Raw genomic sequence first — 19,652 nt, 5'->3', positions numbered from 1 at the left:
CCGTCCCTCCCTCCGGCCCGTCGGGCTGCACGAACATCCCCGGAAGTGGCGGCGGTGCCTGCCCGATCAACGAAATGCACTTTGCCGGTGGTGCACCGCCTCGTCGTGGTGGTCGCGGTCGCAGCTCAACCGCAGTCAATCGCTTCCTTTGGGGTGGCCACTCAACCGAAGAAATGAACGAAATATCTTATTATTGATTATTTTTTTATTTTTTTTATTTTTTAATTTGTAATACTCTTGTGATATTTTTGTAAATAATACAACCCTTGAAGCAAATTCACGGGATCGAAAATTATTATATAAGTATCGATTTTTCTTTTTATTTTTTTGGTAAGTAAAATGATAGTAAATTCAATATTTGTTTTCCCACGCCCGATTATTCGAGCAACAAATGATCTCGAAACGAGATAGGTATGATTGAAAGCCATCGCTACAAAACATAATCGTTTTTTTTTATTAAATGTATTTGTTTATTCTTCCGAAAATCTGTCGAAAATTATTAGCGAATGTATAGTCAGCTAATACGAGCACCTAATTTTTGACAAATTTTTGTACTTTAATATGTGTTCCGTTTACTCAATCTAGGAAGTTTGGCCAATTTAGACAATTGAGCAATTTTAATAATTTAATGCACAATGACTAATTACGTGTTTATAATTAATCATCTGGTATTCGTTTTTCTTCTATAAAAAGATTGGGTCAATTTTTGGTGGTTACAAAACAAAAGATCCTCCTTATTTGCATAATTACATGATGAATTTTCTGTATGATGAATTTACCCTAACAGAGTTAACAATATTGAAATCAAATGAATATCTATTTTGTAATGACCAAAATACCCCTAGGAATCTAATTGTAAAAATGATTCTAATTTTAATTTTTTGAATTTTTTTTAAACCTTTTCTTGTTTACAATTAATTAGGCGTCTTTGTGTTAGAAGGGGTTCTGTGTAATACTTTACAGTGCACGACGGACCAAATGTAAGAAAATCCGAAAATTGATTTCTTCCTTTCATTTAATTATTTTAACACATGGATATTTTAGACAATTACTACGATATCTTATGATTTTCTGTCTCGTTATTATATAAACAAGGAGGTTTTTTTTTTTTTTTTTTTTTTTTTTTTTTTTTTTTGTAATTTGACCTTATCGTGAATTCTCGTAATTTGTTCTTATATTTAAATTTTAAGTGACTAACTGTAAAAATATTAAATGATTTTAATAGAGATATATTTGATACAAATTGAAAAATAGGAAAATAACGAACAAGTAGATTCGAACATCTCACATTTCTCCTTCCCTCCGGTCTCCCCATATCTCAGCTGGACCCAAACGGGCAAACCCGACCCGGTACCCAAAGACGGCGGGTGTTTCCTCGATTCTCAGTCGCCGGAGATTTTCCGATTACAGGTTAGCCCCCTCTGTATCATAAGTTATGAGAAATTGGAGCTTAATTAGGGCTTAGGGCTATAGTTCCAGATAATGTGTGGAATTCGTGAGATTAGCGTTGTGATTAGGGCTTAATTATCGAGTTCCTACACCCGAGTTGTAATTTGTAAATCACTAACCTAACGTATCCTACTTTTGCTTACTGAATTTTAGGAAATTCAGTAATTTGGGGAAAGAAGAAAATATGCTTTCAGGACTGAAGTTCATACCGCGGGATCAAATTGATAAAGTAAGTCCCGCATTTTTTTTCAATTTGATGTTCTGAAGTATGGTATGATTGCTCAGGTTGTATGCCTGCTTCAGTAGCAAACTCTGTTAGAATACCCTTATACCGTGTACTGTTTCGATTATCAGTTTTGTTTATGTGAGTTAAGGGTTTCCTTATTCTATTCACCAATCATTACCTGGTTACATGAAACTTTGCTTTTCGATATGCTACGTTAGTCGAAGTTGGGATTTTAAAGTAAATTATGAGGATACTGTGAAACTGTAATTGTAAAATAGTAGGATTTTGCATATCATTTGAATTTGAAAAGCATGCCAGATGGTATATGTTTCATACATGTATAGAGCATATACAGATATAAATGAAGAATGATCGGAAGAAAATAACCATTTCTCACCATGAATAAAACTCGTGAATAAAATATGTGTTATTGGTTTTTGTTGATTAATAGATAGTCCTTGGTCAATGTTGTTTGATGTTTGTGCTAGGTTCGGTCTTTTTCACAAATTTTAGGATTAGTCATGTTTCTTGAATGGACAAAACTTCAGTGGAAGGCTGAAAAATGTTCCGGCATTACTTGGGATTTCACTTGTTTTGAGAATAAACAATCGAGTCTGGCTTAACAAACTGAATGTTAAAATCATAGATCTTAAAGATTGTAAGGATTTTACTTTCAATCTTGAAAGATTTTGCTTTAGATTAGGATTCTACTAGGTTTTAACAAGGTATAGGAATTTTAGGATTTCAATCGAAATTTTAACTATCATTATTGGTTCTGTCTTTTAGGAAAAAGATGATACAGTCAGTGATTCTAGAAGAGGGACGAAAAAATCAGCACATAGAAAGGAAAAGATTGGGGGGAAAACCAAACGATCCCAGTATAGTAGTTCTGACGATGAAGGTCTTGAAAGAATAAAAACTGGGTCCAGAAAGAAAAATAAGTGGTATGATTCAGAAGAGGATTTGTCATCACTTTCAGAAAACAGTGGTAGCCAGAGTGAATCCGAAAGCGATCGGAAGAAACACAAAAGTTGGAAAAGAGAAAAGAAAAGGCATGATGAAGATCTGGATAAAAGTCGGTCAAAGAAGAAAGAAAGAAGTAAAAGAAAAGACTATTCATCAGAAGAGAAGGAGAAACGGCGCGCAAGCAATGTGGAAACTGACTTGATTGGTATGCACTATATAAAATTTATTCTTTATATTTTGTCTAGTATTTACAAATTTACCTTATTCTCATATGTCATTGTTAAATCAGATGATAGTAAAGGATCTCAATCACAAAAATCCAACATTGTGAGGAAAGAAATGGGAATGGAATGGATGCTTCGGCCAAAGGATAATATGGAGAAGATTTACGATATTGAACCAGAGGAAGCTTCAGCTGAAGAAGTATACTCACATACTTTTCTTATATCTCTCTTCTGGCACATAAGCAAACATCCGTTTTTTATTTTATTTATTTTTTGTCAGGATGTGACCTTTATCGTCATCATGTTCATTGATTTGTAGCTTTGTTTTGAAATTCTTGTTGATAATAATTTCTTATAACCTCTTTGTTTTGTGACTTTTGCGTTTATAAAGTTCCTGGTATTCTAACCATAGTTTTTTCTGCCCAGAAGATAAAGAAGGATAACCCGAGAGAACTAAATCCATATCTGAAAGATAATGGGGTTGGTTATCCAGAAGAGTCTGATGGAGTGAACGCCAGAGACAAACGACCTTTATCTAATACAGTTGTTGGTGATGGAGGCGCCAGCTGGAGGCTGAAAGCTTTGAAAAGAGCACAAGAGCAAGCAGCTCGTGATGGACGGAACCTTCAGGAGGTATGAATACATGACACTGTGTCACTGTGATTTAGCTGTTAAGGCCTCGTTTGGTTTCCAAGATAGGATTAGCCAAGATAAGATTATATAATCTAATGAAACCCATTTGTATTTTTGGAAGGTCCATTAAAAAAACTCCTTAAAAGGCAACATAAGCCATGATTACATAATATTTCCGGGTCGACCCGGGAAGTTATTGGTTATACCAAACGTCAAACAAACTCCAAATATTTAGTTAATCATGGCTAATCTCCCCAACCAAACGGGGCCTAAGTCAACTATTTTATATTTAACTAATGCAGTAGTTCCTTATCAGGTTGTTGAAGAGCGTTGGGGTTCAATGGGTCAACTTGCAGCTTCTGTGGCTTCTCGTAATGTCGCGCCCACTCATGCCCATCTTCATGCCATACAAAACAGGAGAAAGGGGTGGAAAAAGGAAGACAAGACTAATATAGATGAAGACAATGATAGCACTGAAAAGGTAATAGTTCTACTTGTATGTCACCGCATCTGAAGCAATATTACATTCCTGCAGAATAAACATCCAAATATCTTTCAGTAAATTTCTCACTAGTCAAGTTTTTACAACCTGTACAAATCTTTTTGTTTTTGGCCTTGCTGAGGGTTTTTACCTTGAATTAGTTTATTTGTACTTTCTGAAGTTACATTAAAATTGATTGTATTCAGCAAGATTACATGATGGTCGTCTTGTTCATGCTGACCTTGTATTTTGACTATACCAGGAATCTGGTAAAAAAAGCAATAAAGAAGTACTACCACGAAATCCCAAAATGAGAGTGCCCAAAGTTCATGATTCTTTATCTTGGGGGAAGCGGGGAAGTAAGAAATTGTCAACTGAGGATTCTGCTCTCGTCGCTGCTGCTATGTCCAATTTAAATAAGTTTTCCAATGATGGAAACTTCATGGACGGATTTATCCCTAAGGGGGGTAATTCTGGCGATCCCAGCAATTCGTCAAAGTCTGAAGCTAGAGCAGAACCTAAATCAGCTGAATTTGCATCAAGGGAAAGCAAAGAAGATTCTGGAACAGTTAACCCAGCCATGAGTGCAAATCAGTTGGCTGCCAAAGTGTTGCAACTTCGTATGAAAGGAAAGCACGAGGAAGCTGAAAAACTGTTGGTAAGTTATTATTGTCAGTGGAATGTTTTTCTTTCCTTATGTTTTTTCATAGATTGGTCGTACTCCCTGCTTTGTCCTAAAAATGTTTCTCTTTACTTCTTTCTTTTTGATATTTTAAAAACTGGAGTATTGCTTTTAGTATTACTCTCAGTTTTATCAAGACGACGATTAGCAAGATCTTTTTCTCTGTTTTGCTTCCTGTGATCTGATCTATTTTTTCCTTTGTTAATTCAGAAGGAATCTGAGAATATTAAAGAAAGAGACAATGCTGGTAATGAATCAAGTAGAGTAAAAGTTGATGGGACCACAAGCAGGTGCTTTTTCATCTCATTTCTCACCCCTAAATTCGACTCTTTTTACTCGGCCATTCGGTCGTTTGAGTCCGCGTATTATCTGATTGTGTTGGATTATGTGTTCTTTGTAGGCTTATTATGCATGATGTCTCTGCGAGGCAAAAGAGGAAAGAGGATGATGCTGATATGCATCTAGCTCAAAATATAATGCAAAATCACAAGTACAGTGTATCTACTCAGGCAGATGAAGAATATGATTACGACGAGGGTCCAAAGAGAAAGGCTCGAAAAAAAGGAGGGGATGGTAATTTCAAGTCTCAGATAACAACTTCTGCAAACCGCTTCATGACTCAGCAAGACCGCTGTCAATTCTGTTTCGAAAATCCAGCAAGACCCAAACATCTCGTCATTGCCATAGCCAACTTTACGTACTTGTCACTACCTCAACAACAGGCTGTTGTCCCTGGCCACTGTGGCATTTTAACCTTGCAGGTGACTTCTTAGTTTTTTTCGGTCTCTGTTTTCTAGTTCAGATGAGAAGGCTATTTGTTCATATTGAATGAATTCTGGTCAATGCAAATATTTTATTCTGGTTAACAAAATTGAATCATAGGGGGAGGTTTGCTAATATCTATAATACGACAATTATCTGTCTATATCATGCTGGGCATTTTTTGTTTTCTGGCTGTGAATATCTAATTTGTGTATTTTTCATTTGACAGCACGAGTCCTCGACGAGAAACGTGGATGAAAATGTGTGGGATGAAATTCGAAACTTCAAGAAATGCTTGATAATGATGTTTGCAAAGCAAGACAAGGACGTGTTGTTTTTTGAGACCGTAATGGGATTGGCACGACAGAGGCGCCATTGTATGGTTGAGTGCGTCCCTTTGCCCCGAGACGTTGCGAAGCAGGCTCCTGTTTACTTCAAGAAGGTCAGTTCATCTGAAATACTAACTCTCATTATTGAGCTTTACAGAATACATATTGGCTAAACGTCTCTATATACATCGACTGCAGGCGATCGATGAAGCTGAAAATGAATGGAGTCAGCACAATGCAAAGAAGCTAATCGACACGAGTGAAAAGGGTCTACGAGGTTCGATCCCCAAAAACTTCCCTTACTTCCACGTCGAGTTTGGTCTGAACAGAGGATTCGTTCATGTAATAGACGACGAGAAAGAATTTAAAAGCAGCTTTGGTCTGAACGTAATTAGGGGTATGCTGCAACTGCCCGCTGAGGATATGCATAGGCGCAGGAGAAACGAATCGGAGGAGACACAAAAACCGGCTGTTGCGAGTTTCGCTCGTGATTGGGGACCCTTTGATTGGACGAAGCAGCTCTGAGTAAATATTTTTCTGAAACTAATCCAGATTTTATTTACGGAGTTTCCAGTATAATAGAGTCGGTGTTTTCGAGTTGTATTCTGTTTACTGTTGGTAATATCAAGTCATGTATTTGATAAAACAGAAGTTTATTAAATATGAAAACAAGAGTTTGAATATTTGTCAACTGTTTCTTTTCATTTTTTGTTTCTTCTTTGGGCAAATTACGAGGAAGCCCTTGAGGTAAGGCTTAATTACGGAAAAAAAAACCTCATTATTTGAATAATTTGTCCATACAGAAAATGGCAAATATGTCCATTTGTCCATACAAAAATCAGTTTCGTAAATAAACTCATCCCCATGTCTGTTGTCTAAAATACCCCTCGTAATATAATTTTGATCAATTTGATCCATTATGCTGAAACTTCATCAAAATTACACATTGACCCCGGATTTGAATAAATATATCACATTAACCCCAATTTTCACAGTTTTTAGAAAAAATATTCTTTTTATTAGAATTTTCTTTTTCTAGTCATTACAAAATGGATATTTCATAGAATCTATTTGATTCTGTTTAACTCCGTGAGAGTAAAAATCCGTTAGAAAGAAAATGAATACCTCAGAGAATTTTATTTATTTATAATTAGGCTTCTTTGTTTTTAAGTTTACTTAATTAAACAATTTCATCAGCAAGTGAACTACTAATCCTTATCTTTTAATCAAAAAAAAAAAAAAAAAAAAAAAAAATCTCTTCAAATCTGCATAAACCACGGTGATTAGATTATTATTTATTATGTAAAGAGTAAAGGATCCAATTCCATCTCGTTATACACAGAAAGGCGGTGGAGATGGCCGCGACAAAGTGTCCGCCGCCTCTCTCAACCGCCGTTTCAATGTATAACCAAATTGAAAGGGTCCGCCGCCGCCGCCGATGTTATGTACGAAAATGGCAAAAAGCAGAGATAGGGCTGAATGCTGATGACTGATTTTTTTTTTTTTTTTTTTTTTTTACCCAAGTGGGTGTCTATTATATAATAAGCACAAATGGGCTTTATTTTGCATATAAATACATATACATACAAAATTGTCAAAACCCAATCAGTAATAAATATCATAAGCCCAGCCCAAGTTAAACCCAGAGCACCACTCCTTGGTACAATCGCCCGCCGCTGCCGGCGTTGCTTTGTTCTGCATTTCCGGCGGAGGGAAACGAGACAAAAGGTACGTCCAAGGAAGCGTTGAAAGAGGTGAGATTAGAAGCTTCACCGCTCATTTTCTGGTCTTTTTCTGATTATTGCTTGAGTTTCTCATTACCTTCGATTTTTACTATTACTTCATTTCCTGCAATTGAAAACTTGTTTCCCACTGATTTTGTGAGGATGGGTTTGCGCGGAAGTTGTGAATTTGGTTTGAATGGTGCTGATTTCATGTAAAGACGCCATTTTCATGTGGGGTTTCAAGTTTAAACACTTTGCACTTATGCATGCTACGTGTTCGACGAAATACCTCAGTTAACAGTTTGGAATAGTGTTTGTTCCTTTCATTTGATTTTGCAGTAACTGAGCATTTTATTTTTTGCAGCAATCACAAAAACGGACACCGAGATGTCGAGAATAGCTTATGTAGCGAAACTAGCCCGACGGATCAACCAGCTTAATCAAGAAAGAGTCCATTTTGCTCTCTCCTCCACTTACTCCACTCTGCCGAAAATTCCTATCTACATACAAACCAAACAAGATGAAACGAAAATCCCGACAACTAGGACTCCCAATCCGTCACCTCAAATCCAGATTAAAGACATAAAAAGTCTTCCTAAACTCGAAATAGGCGAAAACATTCCAAGAAGGGACAAAATCAGCTTCCTCGTGACCACACTTATCGACCTCCAAGACAATAAAGAATCCATATACAACACCCTCGATGCATGGGTTGCATGGGAAAGAGAATTCCCAATCGGTGCTTTGAAGAACGTGCTTCTCGCACTTGAGAAACAGCAGCAGTGGCACAAAGTAATCCAGGTCATCAAATGGATGCTTAGCAAAGGACAAGGGAACACGAGAGGAACGTACGGGCAATTGATCCGAGCCCTTGATATGGACCATAGGGTCGAAGAAGCACACGAGATTTGGAAGAAGAAACTAGGGTTTGACTTGCATTCGGTTCCTTGGAAACTGTGCAAGCTTATGATCTCGGTTTACTATCGGAATAATATGCTCGATGATCTCGTGAAGCTGTTCAAGGGTTTGGAAGGTTTCGATCGGAAGCCACCCGAGAAATCGATTGTGCAGAGAGTGGCGGATGCATACGAGGTTTTGGGGTTGAGTGAAGAGAAGGAACGGGTGCTGGAGAAGTACAAGCCTCTGTTTGTCGAGTCGTCTAATGGCAGATTCAAGAAAATCGGGCGGTCGAAGAAAATATCTTCTTGAAAAACGGACTCGGACTCCTTTTTGTCTTTTTGGGGATAAAATTTCGATGGTTGAATGAATTATAACGTGCGTCCGTATTATGCTTCAGAATCCTTACAAGAGTAGTTTTTCGTTTTATTACAGGCTAGATGGATATTCACGCTGTATTTAGCGAGTGTACTCGAGATTATAATACAAAGTTTGTGTTATTAATTCAAAATCAAAATGGTTTGGTAACATTGATCGAAGATTAGGGTAGGGCCTAGGGGTGGTTTTTATTTTCTCTTATGCACAACATTTGTGGCATAAACTTGTTAGTTGGTGTATGCAAAAGCTTTTACAAATAGATTATGAGCTTTTTTCTGCTCTAATCTATTTTTAAGTGTTTGCAATGAGCTTTTGCTTTTGCTTATCTTTAAATAAACAACTTTAAACTATAATTTTTAAAGCACACCTGGACCTACTTTTCCTATTTAAGTTAATTTTCCAGCAAATTTGCAAACACCCCAAACTTCTTGAAATAAACACTTAAAACCAATTTAATTCACGATCTAAAATTTCTGCTTTTAAATTAAACTATTGTAAATAGCCGGATAAGAAAAAACCATCCGAACAAGAAATATCGGATTTTTATTTAATTTATTATTATTTTTTAATGGGTAAATTACAAATACCCCCTGAGGTATGGTCAAATTACAAAAACACCCCTATTGTTTGGATAATTACAACCACCCCCTCAACTCCTCAAATTTAGTGAAATCTTCGAGATTATATGGAATATTATCACTTTTGTACCCGTTTTATCTCATTCAAACTCTACATTATGAAGCAAGATGATCATAATATGTGATTTTTAGCTTGTATTTATCAGTTTTTGGTGCATCGAAAACTGTATTTTTACACAAAACGAGTACAAACTAGAGCAAATCTCACGGAATCTAGATGATTATGTTGAATTTGGCACCATAAGGGTGGAGGTGTAAGAAAAAATCATAGTTGAGGGGGTAGATGTAATTATCCAAACAAGAGGGGGGTTTTTGTAATTTGACCATACCTCAGGGGGTATTTGTAATTTACCCTTTTTTAATCCATATAAACTATAAATTATTTTTCAGTACTTTCAACTGATACAGACCACTGTTTGACTAAAAATTAAAAACATTTCTTTTACTAAAAAAAAGAAATAAACTAGCCGTTGGTTGAATTGCAACGGCTATCTGAATTAAAATTCTGCGTCTCTACAAATGCCCGTTATTTTTCTCACTTCCCTTTTATAAACAAATCGATTTTCGTCTCTCTCACTCTCTCACACACTAAACACACACTCTCTCTCTCTCTCACACACACTCCAAGCACACTTTCTCTCTCTCTAGACACAAGCAAAAATCAAAGATGAACGATTTGATGACAAAATCATTCACGAGCTACGTGGATCTGAAGAAAGAAGCGATGAAGGATCTCGAATCGGGTCCGGATCTGGAAATGGGCATAACCAAACCCGACCAAAACCTAACCCTGTTCCTCGAAGGAGCCGAGCAGGTGAAGACGGAGATGAACTCAATCCGAGAAATCCTGGCCCGACTCCACGAATCAAACGAGGAGGGCAAAACCCTCCACAAGCCCGAAGCCCTCAAATCACTCCGGGCCCGCCAAAACGGCGACGTTTTCTCCGTCCTGAAAAAGGCGCGTGCGATCAAGGCGCGGTTGGAGGATATGGACCGGTCCAACGCCGCCAACAGGCGCCTCTCCGGCTGCAAATCGGGCACTCCGGTGGACCGGACCCGAACCGCCGTCACGAACGGGCTGAGGAAGAAGCTGAAGGAGCTGATGATGGATTTTCAGGGTTTGCGGCAGAGGATGATGTCCGAGTATAAGGAAACTGTAGGGAGGAGGTATTTTACTGTAACTGGAGAGAATCCCGATGACGAAGTTATCGAGAAGATTATCTCCGGTGGCGACGGCAATGGCGGTGAAGAATTCTTGTCCAGAGCCATTCAGGTAAATTTGAATTATCAAACTTCAACCTTTTATTTTTTATTTTTTGTCTGAAAATATTTATGTGATTATTATATATAATTTGCTGAAATTATGAATTTTGAAGCATCTGAGGGGGGAAGAAATTCAATTTCTGCATTAGTGATGAGTTCCAATTTCTATATTGTGATATACAAATGAATTTGGAAATTCCAATTTTTAAATCTAAAATTGGATCGGAAATCCAATTATCTTCCAATTTGTTTTATTTTTGGAATAATTTAAATTGGGAATTTTCAAATTGATCAAATCATGTTTATGATACACTAATCAAATCATGTTTATGATAAGTTCCAATTTCTACATTATCATATACTACAAATGAATTTGGAAATTCCAAAATTTTAAACTAAAATTGAATCGGAAATCGAAATCTAATAAATGTATTCCAATTATGTCCCAATTTGTTTTTTGTTTTCCGGAATAATTGAAAGTCGGAACTTTTGGAATTCGAAATGAAAAATATTGTTCCAAAATCGGAGAATTTTCAAATTGATCAAATCATGTTTACGATACACTATTTTTTTTTTTTAAAATTCATTTATTATACTTATTATTATCAATGTATTGTTTATTAATCAAGAACTTGTGTTGGAATTAAATAGGAGCATGGGAGGGGAAAAGTGATAGAGACGGTGGTGGAGATACAAGACCGCCACGATGCCGCCAAGGAGATAGAGAAGAGCCTATTGGAGCTCCACCAGATATTCATGGACATGGCGGTGATGGTGGAGGCTCAAGGGGAGCAAATGGATGATATCGAACACCATGTGATGAATGCTGCCCAATACGTCGGAGACGGAACGAAAAGCCTCAAGGTCGCTAAAGAGCATCAAAAGAGCAGTAGGAGGTGTTTGTGCATTGGGATTATACTTCTTCTTGTGCTTATTATTATTGTTATTATTCCCATTGCCACCAGTTTCGGTAAATCTTAGAACAATTTTTCTTTTTCCCCGACGAATATTGTGTGTGTGTGTAATTCTTTGATTCTTTGCTTTTAATTTCTTGATATTCACTCTCGTGAGATGCAAGTTGGCTGTTCTTCAAGTGTGGTTTTTGCTTTTCTAGTGCTTAATTTTGTTCATTTATATGATAATTAGTTCATGTAATGATCATATTAATTACTATATAGTTCGTCTAAAGTCTAAACGGTTTGCCGAAATTTTGAGGCCGGAATGGAACGGATATGTTTGGATTTTTTTTTTGAACGGGTTTGAAATTAATTTTTCACTTTCGAAAAAATTAGAATGTTTCCAAAGGTGTTAATTCTGATCCGATTCGTTTCGTCCAACTTTCTTTCGTCCCTAAGTACGAGGATCTTAATTCTTATGTACACGTGTGATGTAGAATTCATAAGGTAACAATTATAGTGAGTGAGTTTTCAGGGGTGGTTTGTTAAAATACTGAACTATGTGGGGATGTTTAGTAATATTAAAAATGTGGGAATTTCTTTTTTATTAATTGGAGTATATATATAGGTGTCCTAAATGCAATAAACCTAAATGATAATAAATAAATAAGCCGAAAAAAGAAAAAAAAAAAGGAAATAGAGAAATTTAAAGGGTCAAACTATTCACACATGCATTACAGTCTCACTATTTTTTTTTTTTTTTTTTTTGAGTAAATTCAAGTCCATTACAAAGGGAAGTAGGGGAGGGGGGGACTCGAACCCTAGACCGTTACCCTAGACAGTCTCACTATTATTTCATTTCAAATTACTCCATTTGTCCCATATTATTTGTTGTTTTAAGTGGTTACTCGCATACTAAGAAACTCAATAAATATGCATAGATTATACAAAAAATAACACAGTAAATATTAAAATATTATTGTCATTAATTATTGTTCAATTAACTAATTAAAAATGACAATGGTCAAAATTGATAATTTGCAATTAATAGTTTATTGGAATTCTAAAAATGACATATAATTTGGGACAAAAAGACACTCAAAAAAGACAAATAATATGGAACAAAAGAGAGTAATTAATGTTTATCATATCATTTTCAATTAAAATCGCTACTTTTAGGATAAAATACAATTCACCCTTTAGAGATTTTTATCTTTCGCACGTCTACCCGTACAAATCAACAAAAGAGACTCCCTTCAACATCTTGTCCCGGTTGTCATTTGCCACCGTAAATTTTAATTTTCATGGTATATAATTTTCGCCGGATTGTTATTTATCCGTCCACTTAAAAAGACATTTGAGTTCATTTCTCTTTCACTGTCAAATCATAATATCCTTATATGTTCTAAAGAAAGAAAAACTCATTCACTATGAGTTCATTTCAAGACATTTGAGTTCATTTCTCTTTCACTGTCTAATCATAATATCTTCTAAAGAAGAAAAACTCATTCACTATGAGTTCATTTCTCTTTCACTGTCAAATCATACTATCCTTATATGTTTTAAAGAAGGCTGCAGATATTTGCAAGACGAAAATTACTAAGTGCAAGACCTTACTTCATGCAAGACCAAAATATAAATAAATTTACTAAGATCAAGACTGGAAATTACAAATATAACCCCAATAATAATTTAGATATTATTAATTTAAATTAAGTTAATTGCTATTGCAAGACCAAAAAAAAATACAAAAAAAAAGAATAAAAAAAAAAAGAAAAAAGAGAGGGAACTCACTCACCCAACAAAACACCAACATCTTCTTCTTCACCCTCATTTTACACATTTTTTTCCACAAAAAAATCTTCCATATTCTCCAAAACCCTTATCACATAAAACCCTCAAATCTTACTAAAACTTGAAAAGAAGGACATTATGGATACACAAGACATAAATATGAAGGATTCTAAGGTCGAAGAACACAAAGAGGTAAGAAATATTGTACTTTGTGATCGTTTTTCTCGTTTTTCGCACCTCATTTCACGTACAAAAAAATCGACATGTACAGGTCGAAATATCAGCTTTATATCGACACTGCAGTGTCGAAAATGTCAAAATAATTCGACACTCATTAACTGTCGAATTATATTGAAATTATCGACATTCTGGTGTCGATATTAAGCGGATATTTCGACGCCAGTGTGTCGAAAATTTTCCAAAAAAACGACAAGTACAGGTCGATTTTTGTAAAACCGCAACTCCTTCAACAATAGTGCTACAATCGAACCCTAGAATCATCAACTATGTTCTAAAACGACTTGAATTCATTATTCTAACAATATAATCATGTTTATCACATTTATTTCTCAAAAAAAAGTTAATTCAAAAAGTAATTTTTACTTGTTTTTCGTGAGATTGTTGTGGCGGGGTTGGGGCAACAACGGAGTTCAACGCGACGGGCGACGTCGGTGGACTTCAACGGCGACGGCGACAACGACGGGGCGACGGCGACGGGGCGGCGGGCGACGGGGCGACGAACGGTTTTTTGCTGCAATTGATTTTTTTTTTGTTTTCTTCAATCTTCCCTCCTCGTTTTGATTTTGTCAATTCAATTTCTTTTTTCTTTTTGTTTTATTAATTTTTTTTTTTAAATTGGTCTTGCAAAAGAAAATTAATAAAATATTTTTTTTTGTTTGTATTTTATTAAGGTTATTATAGTCTTTTTATACTGAATTTAATAAAAAAAATTAAATTGGTCTTGCACTAAGTAAATTTCGTCTTGCAAATAGTCGCTGCCTTTAAAGAAAGAAAAACTCATTCACTAATTTCAGAAGTAATGTGTTCTCCGCTTTGCCACAAATAGTTGCATCGCCAAGTCAATTGCATACATGGTTTGTGTGGTTTTATTCTTGCCAAAATTCCTTATATCGTATCTGTCGGATCCGGGCTGCAATTTTTGCTTTCGACAGACCCTCGCATCTGCTTCTTAGATGTGATCAAATTCTCGAAGATGGGTTGGATTTGCAAGAATAGAGAAAATCAAATCCACAACCAATGACATGAAAACCATCGTTATGTCTGTAGATTTCATGGCAAATATGACCAAATAGGCATTGTGATGATGCCTTTGGTCGATGGGGTTTAGTTAAATCTTGTGTTTAGTTAAACATCTAGTAAATTGAAATTTTTAAAAAGACTTCCGAAAATTATGTGCGGGAGTGTACTCAAGAAAAGCTTCTATGCACTGTCCTCGCTACATATTTTCCATCATAAAGATCATATTTTACAAATTTATTATGGTTTTAGGTAACGAGGTATGAACTTTGTTATTACTCTAAGTGTTAACAAATTTGTTTTATAGAGTTACAAATGAAATATTATTCGTGTTTAAGTATTACTCAACGCGTAATGCATATTGGTAATTGATTTAATCATACGGTTGAGAATGAGTCAAAAAATGTTCTAGGTACATTCTAGAAGGCCAATGGATCGGAAAAATGTTTCTATAGAGTTTTTAGAAATATCTAGAACTTTGTGACATTTATTTACATATTACTTCTCAATTCTAATTTAAACTCTTAAGTATGTTCTTATGAGTTCTTTCATCATCAAATCATGATGATGATATACAATAGTGTTTTTTTCCTTCAAATTGTTGTTTATTAATCACACGCTTGTGTTTTTCCCCTTCTTTTCTTGGGGTGGAATGAAATAGGTGCATGGGAGGGGAAGCGATAGAGACGGCGGTGGAGATACAAGACCGCCACGATGCCGCCAATGCGATAGAGAAGGAACCAAACTTGAAATAATACATATGAACATGCATTGAGCTCGAATTCAATCTATATAATATATAAATTGAAACCCTCATAGCCTAGAATTACGACATGTGTCATCCATGTCACCATCCATGTAGGCATCCTAATCATGCTCCATGTGTCACTACATATTACATATATAATGTCCATTTAATTATAACTTTCTATAATCAGATATAAGAATATATTAAAAATATATGTATATATTTCCATAAATATATAATACATAAATGACATTTTTTATGACAATTACATATTTCCTTAATATTATATAGGTTATTATGGTAATCATTAATTTTGTCATCTAATACCAATTAAAATCCGTAATATATATGTAATTATATATTATAATAAATGACATATTCCGTAATTATATATATATATATATATATATATATATATATATATATATATATATATATATATATTATGATAATCATTAAATGACATTTCTTTAACTATGGTTAATTTGTAAACATCACACTATTTTAGTAACAATATATTTCTCAATCCATAATATATTCAATTATTATTATTACATTCTAAAATGAAATAATTTTAATTGTATCAATTTAATGCATATAATTGATTTCCTTACTATTTACCTTTTATTACGTAAAACATAAGTATAAATACCTCTTTTTTTTTTGATAGAAAAGTAAGTATAAATACCTCACTCCACATCTATTATTTCTCATTCATATAACAAAGCACACGGTAAGAAAAAAGGTTGTATACTCTAATTCCATTCTTTCATTATTTTAGTTAATATTCGATTAGTTTATACCGTAATTTTCGATTGTTTATACCCTATATATATATTTTGTATGGTTTTTCGTTTAATACTTACCAATTTCCTTTATCTTTCATACTTAATTGTTAATTTTATTTTTTATTAGATGTTCGAATTAGGTCGTTTGCGGAAAGATTTATCTTCCGAAATTTATGAAGGAATGCAAGATGTGATACTACAAGGAGACATGAAAAAGTCTGATATCGAAATAATGCCGCACTTTTTAACTAAGTTAACAAGTCGATGTGTTTATTCATACCGGAAAAAACGTAAGTGCATATTTAACCAAGTTAACAAGTCGATGTGTTTATTCATAAATCATTTCTTTATACATGTTTTTTACATTGTTGGTTATTAGTACATTAACCAATTTTAATTCAGTTACAAAATCGAGATGATCGTGATGGATGACACAAATGCTGCATCATTCATCGCCTTTGGCAAACAAGCGAAAAAATTAGTCGGTGTTGATGTCGGGGCTTTAATCCGTATCATGGAAGAAAGAGTAAGTAATTAAATCTATCTAAAAAATTATAACACATTTTTACGCGTCTATTAATGAGATATATAAAGAACCATAAATATATATTCTTAAGATGTGTATTACTTTTTCGGCCCCATTATTTAGGGTGGAGATCCTAATGAATATCCTGCTGAACTCGATGGATTGATTGATAAGAAGTTTCTGTTCAAAGTCAATGTCAATGTCAAGCACAATAACATTGATGACCCTGAAAATTCTACTTATAGTATTCTAACAGTCTGCAACGACAGTGCTATTACTGATTCATTCATCAAAAAGTACCAGTTGGATGAGGTATTAAATTTAATATTGTTTTCTCCAACATATTTTTAATTTCTTATATCCTATTAAAATATATTTTTAATTTTAATGTGTATATGCAGCAAGTTAATACTACTTCACCCCATGCAAGTGTCGATGATAGTTCTTCGGTCTGTATGTTGTCATCAAAGGTTGGTAGTATTCCAATTTACTAAAACATTAGTATTAATTAATTACAGTTCATTCAATTGTATTTTATTAATGGATTATGTAACATTTCAATATAGGAAAACGAGTCCTTAACTGTTTCGAAGGATTCAATTTTCGATTCATCGGCAGTTGAAATCACTCCAATAAAGAGAAGTTTGGATTTCAGTCTTGATTCGCAAGAGGATGAGAATACCCCAATGCATTCGACCACTGTTCTCTTGAAGAAGATCAAACAGGAAAAAGTGGAATAACAACCTTGGTTTTAAGCATTACTTATTGTTTCCTTTGACATACTTTTTTTTCTATGGAACTTAGTTCGTGGTTTTATTCACTAAGACCTTTTACTTTTTGTTCTTTTGGGTATTTTGCACTATTTATTTATTTGAATTAACATTTAATATTATAATCAATAATTCTATTTGTTAGATTTCTTTTATATAATTCGTAGAATGTTTTTATCTCAAATCACTAATGTGTCTTTTACTCCATTTAATCCGTTAAAATACAAGTGCTATCTCTCCTCTCTAATTTTTTCCCCTTTTTTTTCGTAAAAAAATTGGTTTTTTACCTACTGTTATATGTTGTTTATATAAAAAGTTCTATTAAAATAATAAATACTATTATATTCTAAATAGTATAAAATAATATTTTTTTTAATTGGATAATTATGTTAAACAATTAATCAAAAGAAGTGCTCGAAACAAATAATTTAAGAGAAAACAACCAAACAAAATAGCATACATTTAGTTAAATAAATTTACTAAAGAAAACTAAAACAATATATTTTTTTTAATTATTTAACCCAATTCAGTTTTATTTACGCTACTAAAAATTTAATGGCAAATATATGTATTACCATTAATTTAATAACAAAATTAAATTAAAGCAAAGATAATAAAAATAAATTAAAACAAAAATAAGAAAAAAAGATAATAGCAAAATTAAACCGGAAAATAAGTCCGAATTGAAATTTAATAACAAAAATAAATTAATTATATCTTAATACTTAAATCCTAAATTTATTACCCTAAATAAAAATCAGCAATAAAAAATAGTTAACATATCATAAAGTACGAGTAGGAATTCTAATGTGATCTCACTACTGTCTACATTAAGAATAGTAAATTAATCATGGTTTAGTATTAATGGAACAAACGTAAATTGTGGATGTAGTAACAATGTGAAATCTAATTTAAAATTTACGATGAATACTCCTAATTTAGGAGTATTCAATCTTTTAAAAATGGGTCCCACTAAAAATCTAATTTATGAATATATTTACTCCTAATATATTCTTATATAAATAAGATATATTATTAACTAATTGATTTCATGCCTTACATATCTTGCAAATTATATATTTAGTTGTTATTACAATCCACTAAATACGGGAACTTGCCAATTAATTAGATCTTAATAAATCATTCTATATTAGTCGTAATATTTGAAAATTTTATGGTCTTAAATAGATTTAATAACAATATTGCAATTATATAAATACGCTACTTCATTTTGTTGTATCACATTGTAATCTTATTTTTTACGAATATACAATCAAATATAAAAGAAACCCCCCCCCCCCCCCCCTAGAATGTTTTTAACCAGAACAACATTCATGATACAAAAGCTGCAAGGACAAATCGCATAAATTATATTCGAAACAAGAGAACATTAACACCGGCGAAAGGTAACAAATACTTTGTTGTTTGCAAATAAATACGTGAAAATTGTTTCTTTATGGTGTATATTCACAAGTTTTCATTTTACTAATCATGTTATTAATATTTCCCTCTAATATGGGTCTTACTTGATAGATAAATCAAATAATGAGACCATGAAGGAGTTTCAATCGAACCATGGCTGCGTAAATGGAACTAAAACTGTGGGATTGTGCTCATCTAATATTATGAAAACACCAACCACAACAAACAGTTTAATTCTATCTGCTATGACAAATGGTTAGTATCATTTTTTTTATTTCTGTATTTTCTATTTTTGTTAATCTGTATTTATATATTGTCACGATGTGTTTACTTACGTTTGTTATACATTAATATATTTACCATTAGATGTAATAATACTTTTAATTTATTCATACAGATGATGGATACACCCATAATATGCAAACAAATAGAAATGACAAGGGAAAAAGGCCAATGGACCCCTCAGGTCAATTAAATTATGCATTTATATGTTCGGTTAATACAAATGTCTGCTTCAAATATCATTTAACAATGTCCAATTAATAAAAGTTAGTATTGGGCATCCTTATTATATATATTCCGATAATATACATAAGAATTTTCGAAAAAAAATGCAGGTTCTTGCGGAATTTCAATCGATAAATCAAACTTTTACAACACAGAGGAGTTTCGATCCAGGCAGAGAGCTGGAATTCGATTAAGGGATCTTGAATTATATACACCAAATAACCCGACATCACCAACTACACCCACAAATTTAATTCTATCTGATATTACAAATGGTAATGATTAATTATTA

At 33.6% G+C, this 19,652-nt stretch overlaps 4 protein-coding genes across 7 annotated transcripts in view; all 4 read left to right on the top strand.

Annotated features, from left to right (window-relative positions):
• SYP111 (syntaxin of plants 111) overlaps nucleotides 1-11,745 on the top strand; it is a 75,140-nt gene extending 63,395 nt beyond the window's left edge. Inside the window, exons 2-3 of the mRNA XM_012987220.2 lie at nucleotides 10,023-10,662; nucleotides 11,304-11,745. Of these exons, the coding sequence (XP_012842674.1) occupies nucleotides 10,057-10,662; nucleotides 11,304-11,633 (936 nt within the window). The 5' untranslated portion in view covers nucleotides 10,023-10,056 and the 3' untranslated portion in view covers nucleotides 11,634-11,745. The remainder of the gene's footprint in view (nucleotides 1-10,022; nucleotides 10,663-11,303) is intronic.
• TZP (zinc knuckle (CCHC-type) family protein) overlaps nucleotides 1-19,652 on the top strand; it is a 71,899-nt gene that overhangs the window by 24,677 nt on the left and 27,570 nt on the right. The gene's annotated exons all lie outside the window — the stretch shown is intronic.
• LOC105962883 (CwfJ-like family protein) lies at nucleotides 1,104-6,443 on the top strand. 3 transcript variants are annotated; one of them, XM_088820672.1, is made up of 11 exons: nucleotides 1,104-1,410; nucleotides 1,603-1,678; nucleotides 2,462-2,846; nucleotides 2,931-3,064; nucleotides 3,295-3,498; nucleotides 3,815-3,979; nucleotides 4,242-4,637; nucleotides 4,872-4,951; nucleotides 5,062-5,422; nucleotides 5,653-5,865; nucleotides 5,951-6,443. In XM_088820672.1, the coding sequence occupies exons 2-11, from the start codon at nucleotides 1,634-1,636 to the stop codon at nucleotides 6,275-6,277; spliced, it is 2,310 nt and encodes a 769-aa protein (XP_088676798.1). In that variant the 5' UTR covers nucleotides 1,104-1,410; nucleotides 1,603-1,633; the 3' UTR covers nucleotides 6,278-6,443. The 3 variants fall into 3 exon arrangements, with proteins under 3 accessions (XP_088676798.1, XP_012842672.2, XP_088676799.1); XM_012987218.2 differs by having other exon boundaries at nucleotides 1,143-1,410; nucleotides 3,292-3,498; XM_088820673.1 differs by having other exon boundaries at nucleotides 1,266-1,410; nucleotides 1,629-1,678; nucleotides 3,292-3,498.
• Nucleotides 6,832-8,905, top strand: LOC105962915 (PPR containing-like protein). Of its 2 annotated transcripts, none has more exons than XM_012987260.2 (2): nucleotides 6,832-7,480; nucleotides 7,841-8,905. In XM_012987260.2, the coding sequence occupies exon 2, from the start codon at nucleotides 7,864-7,866 to the stop codon at nucleotides 8,683-8,685; it is 822 nt and encodes a 273-aa protein (XP_012842714.2). In that variant the 5' UTR covers nucleotides 6,832-7,480; nucleotides 7,841-7,863; the 3' UTR covers nucleotides 8,686-8,905. The 2 variants fall into 2 exon arrangements, with proteins under 2 accessions (XP_012842714.2, XP_088676797.1); XM_088820671.1 differs by having other exon boundaries at nucleotides 7,320-7,506.

This window comes from Erythranthe guttata, chromosome 7 (assembly GCF_056151865.1).
Source record: "Erythranthe guttata isolate IM_541 chromosome 7, IM_541, whole genome shotgun sequence".
NCBI classification, from domain to species: domain Eukaryota; kingdom Viridiplantae; phylum Streptophyta; class Magnoliopsida; order Lamiales; family Phrymaceae; genus Erythranthe; species Erythranthe guttata.
Note: the sequence above shows the minus strand (reverse complement) of the source record. Positions and strands in the feature narration are given on the sequence as shown.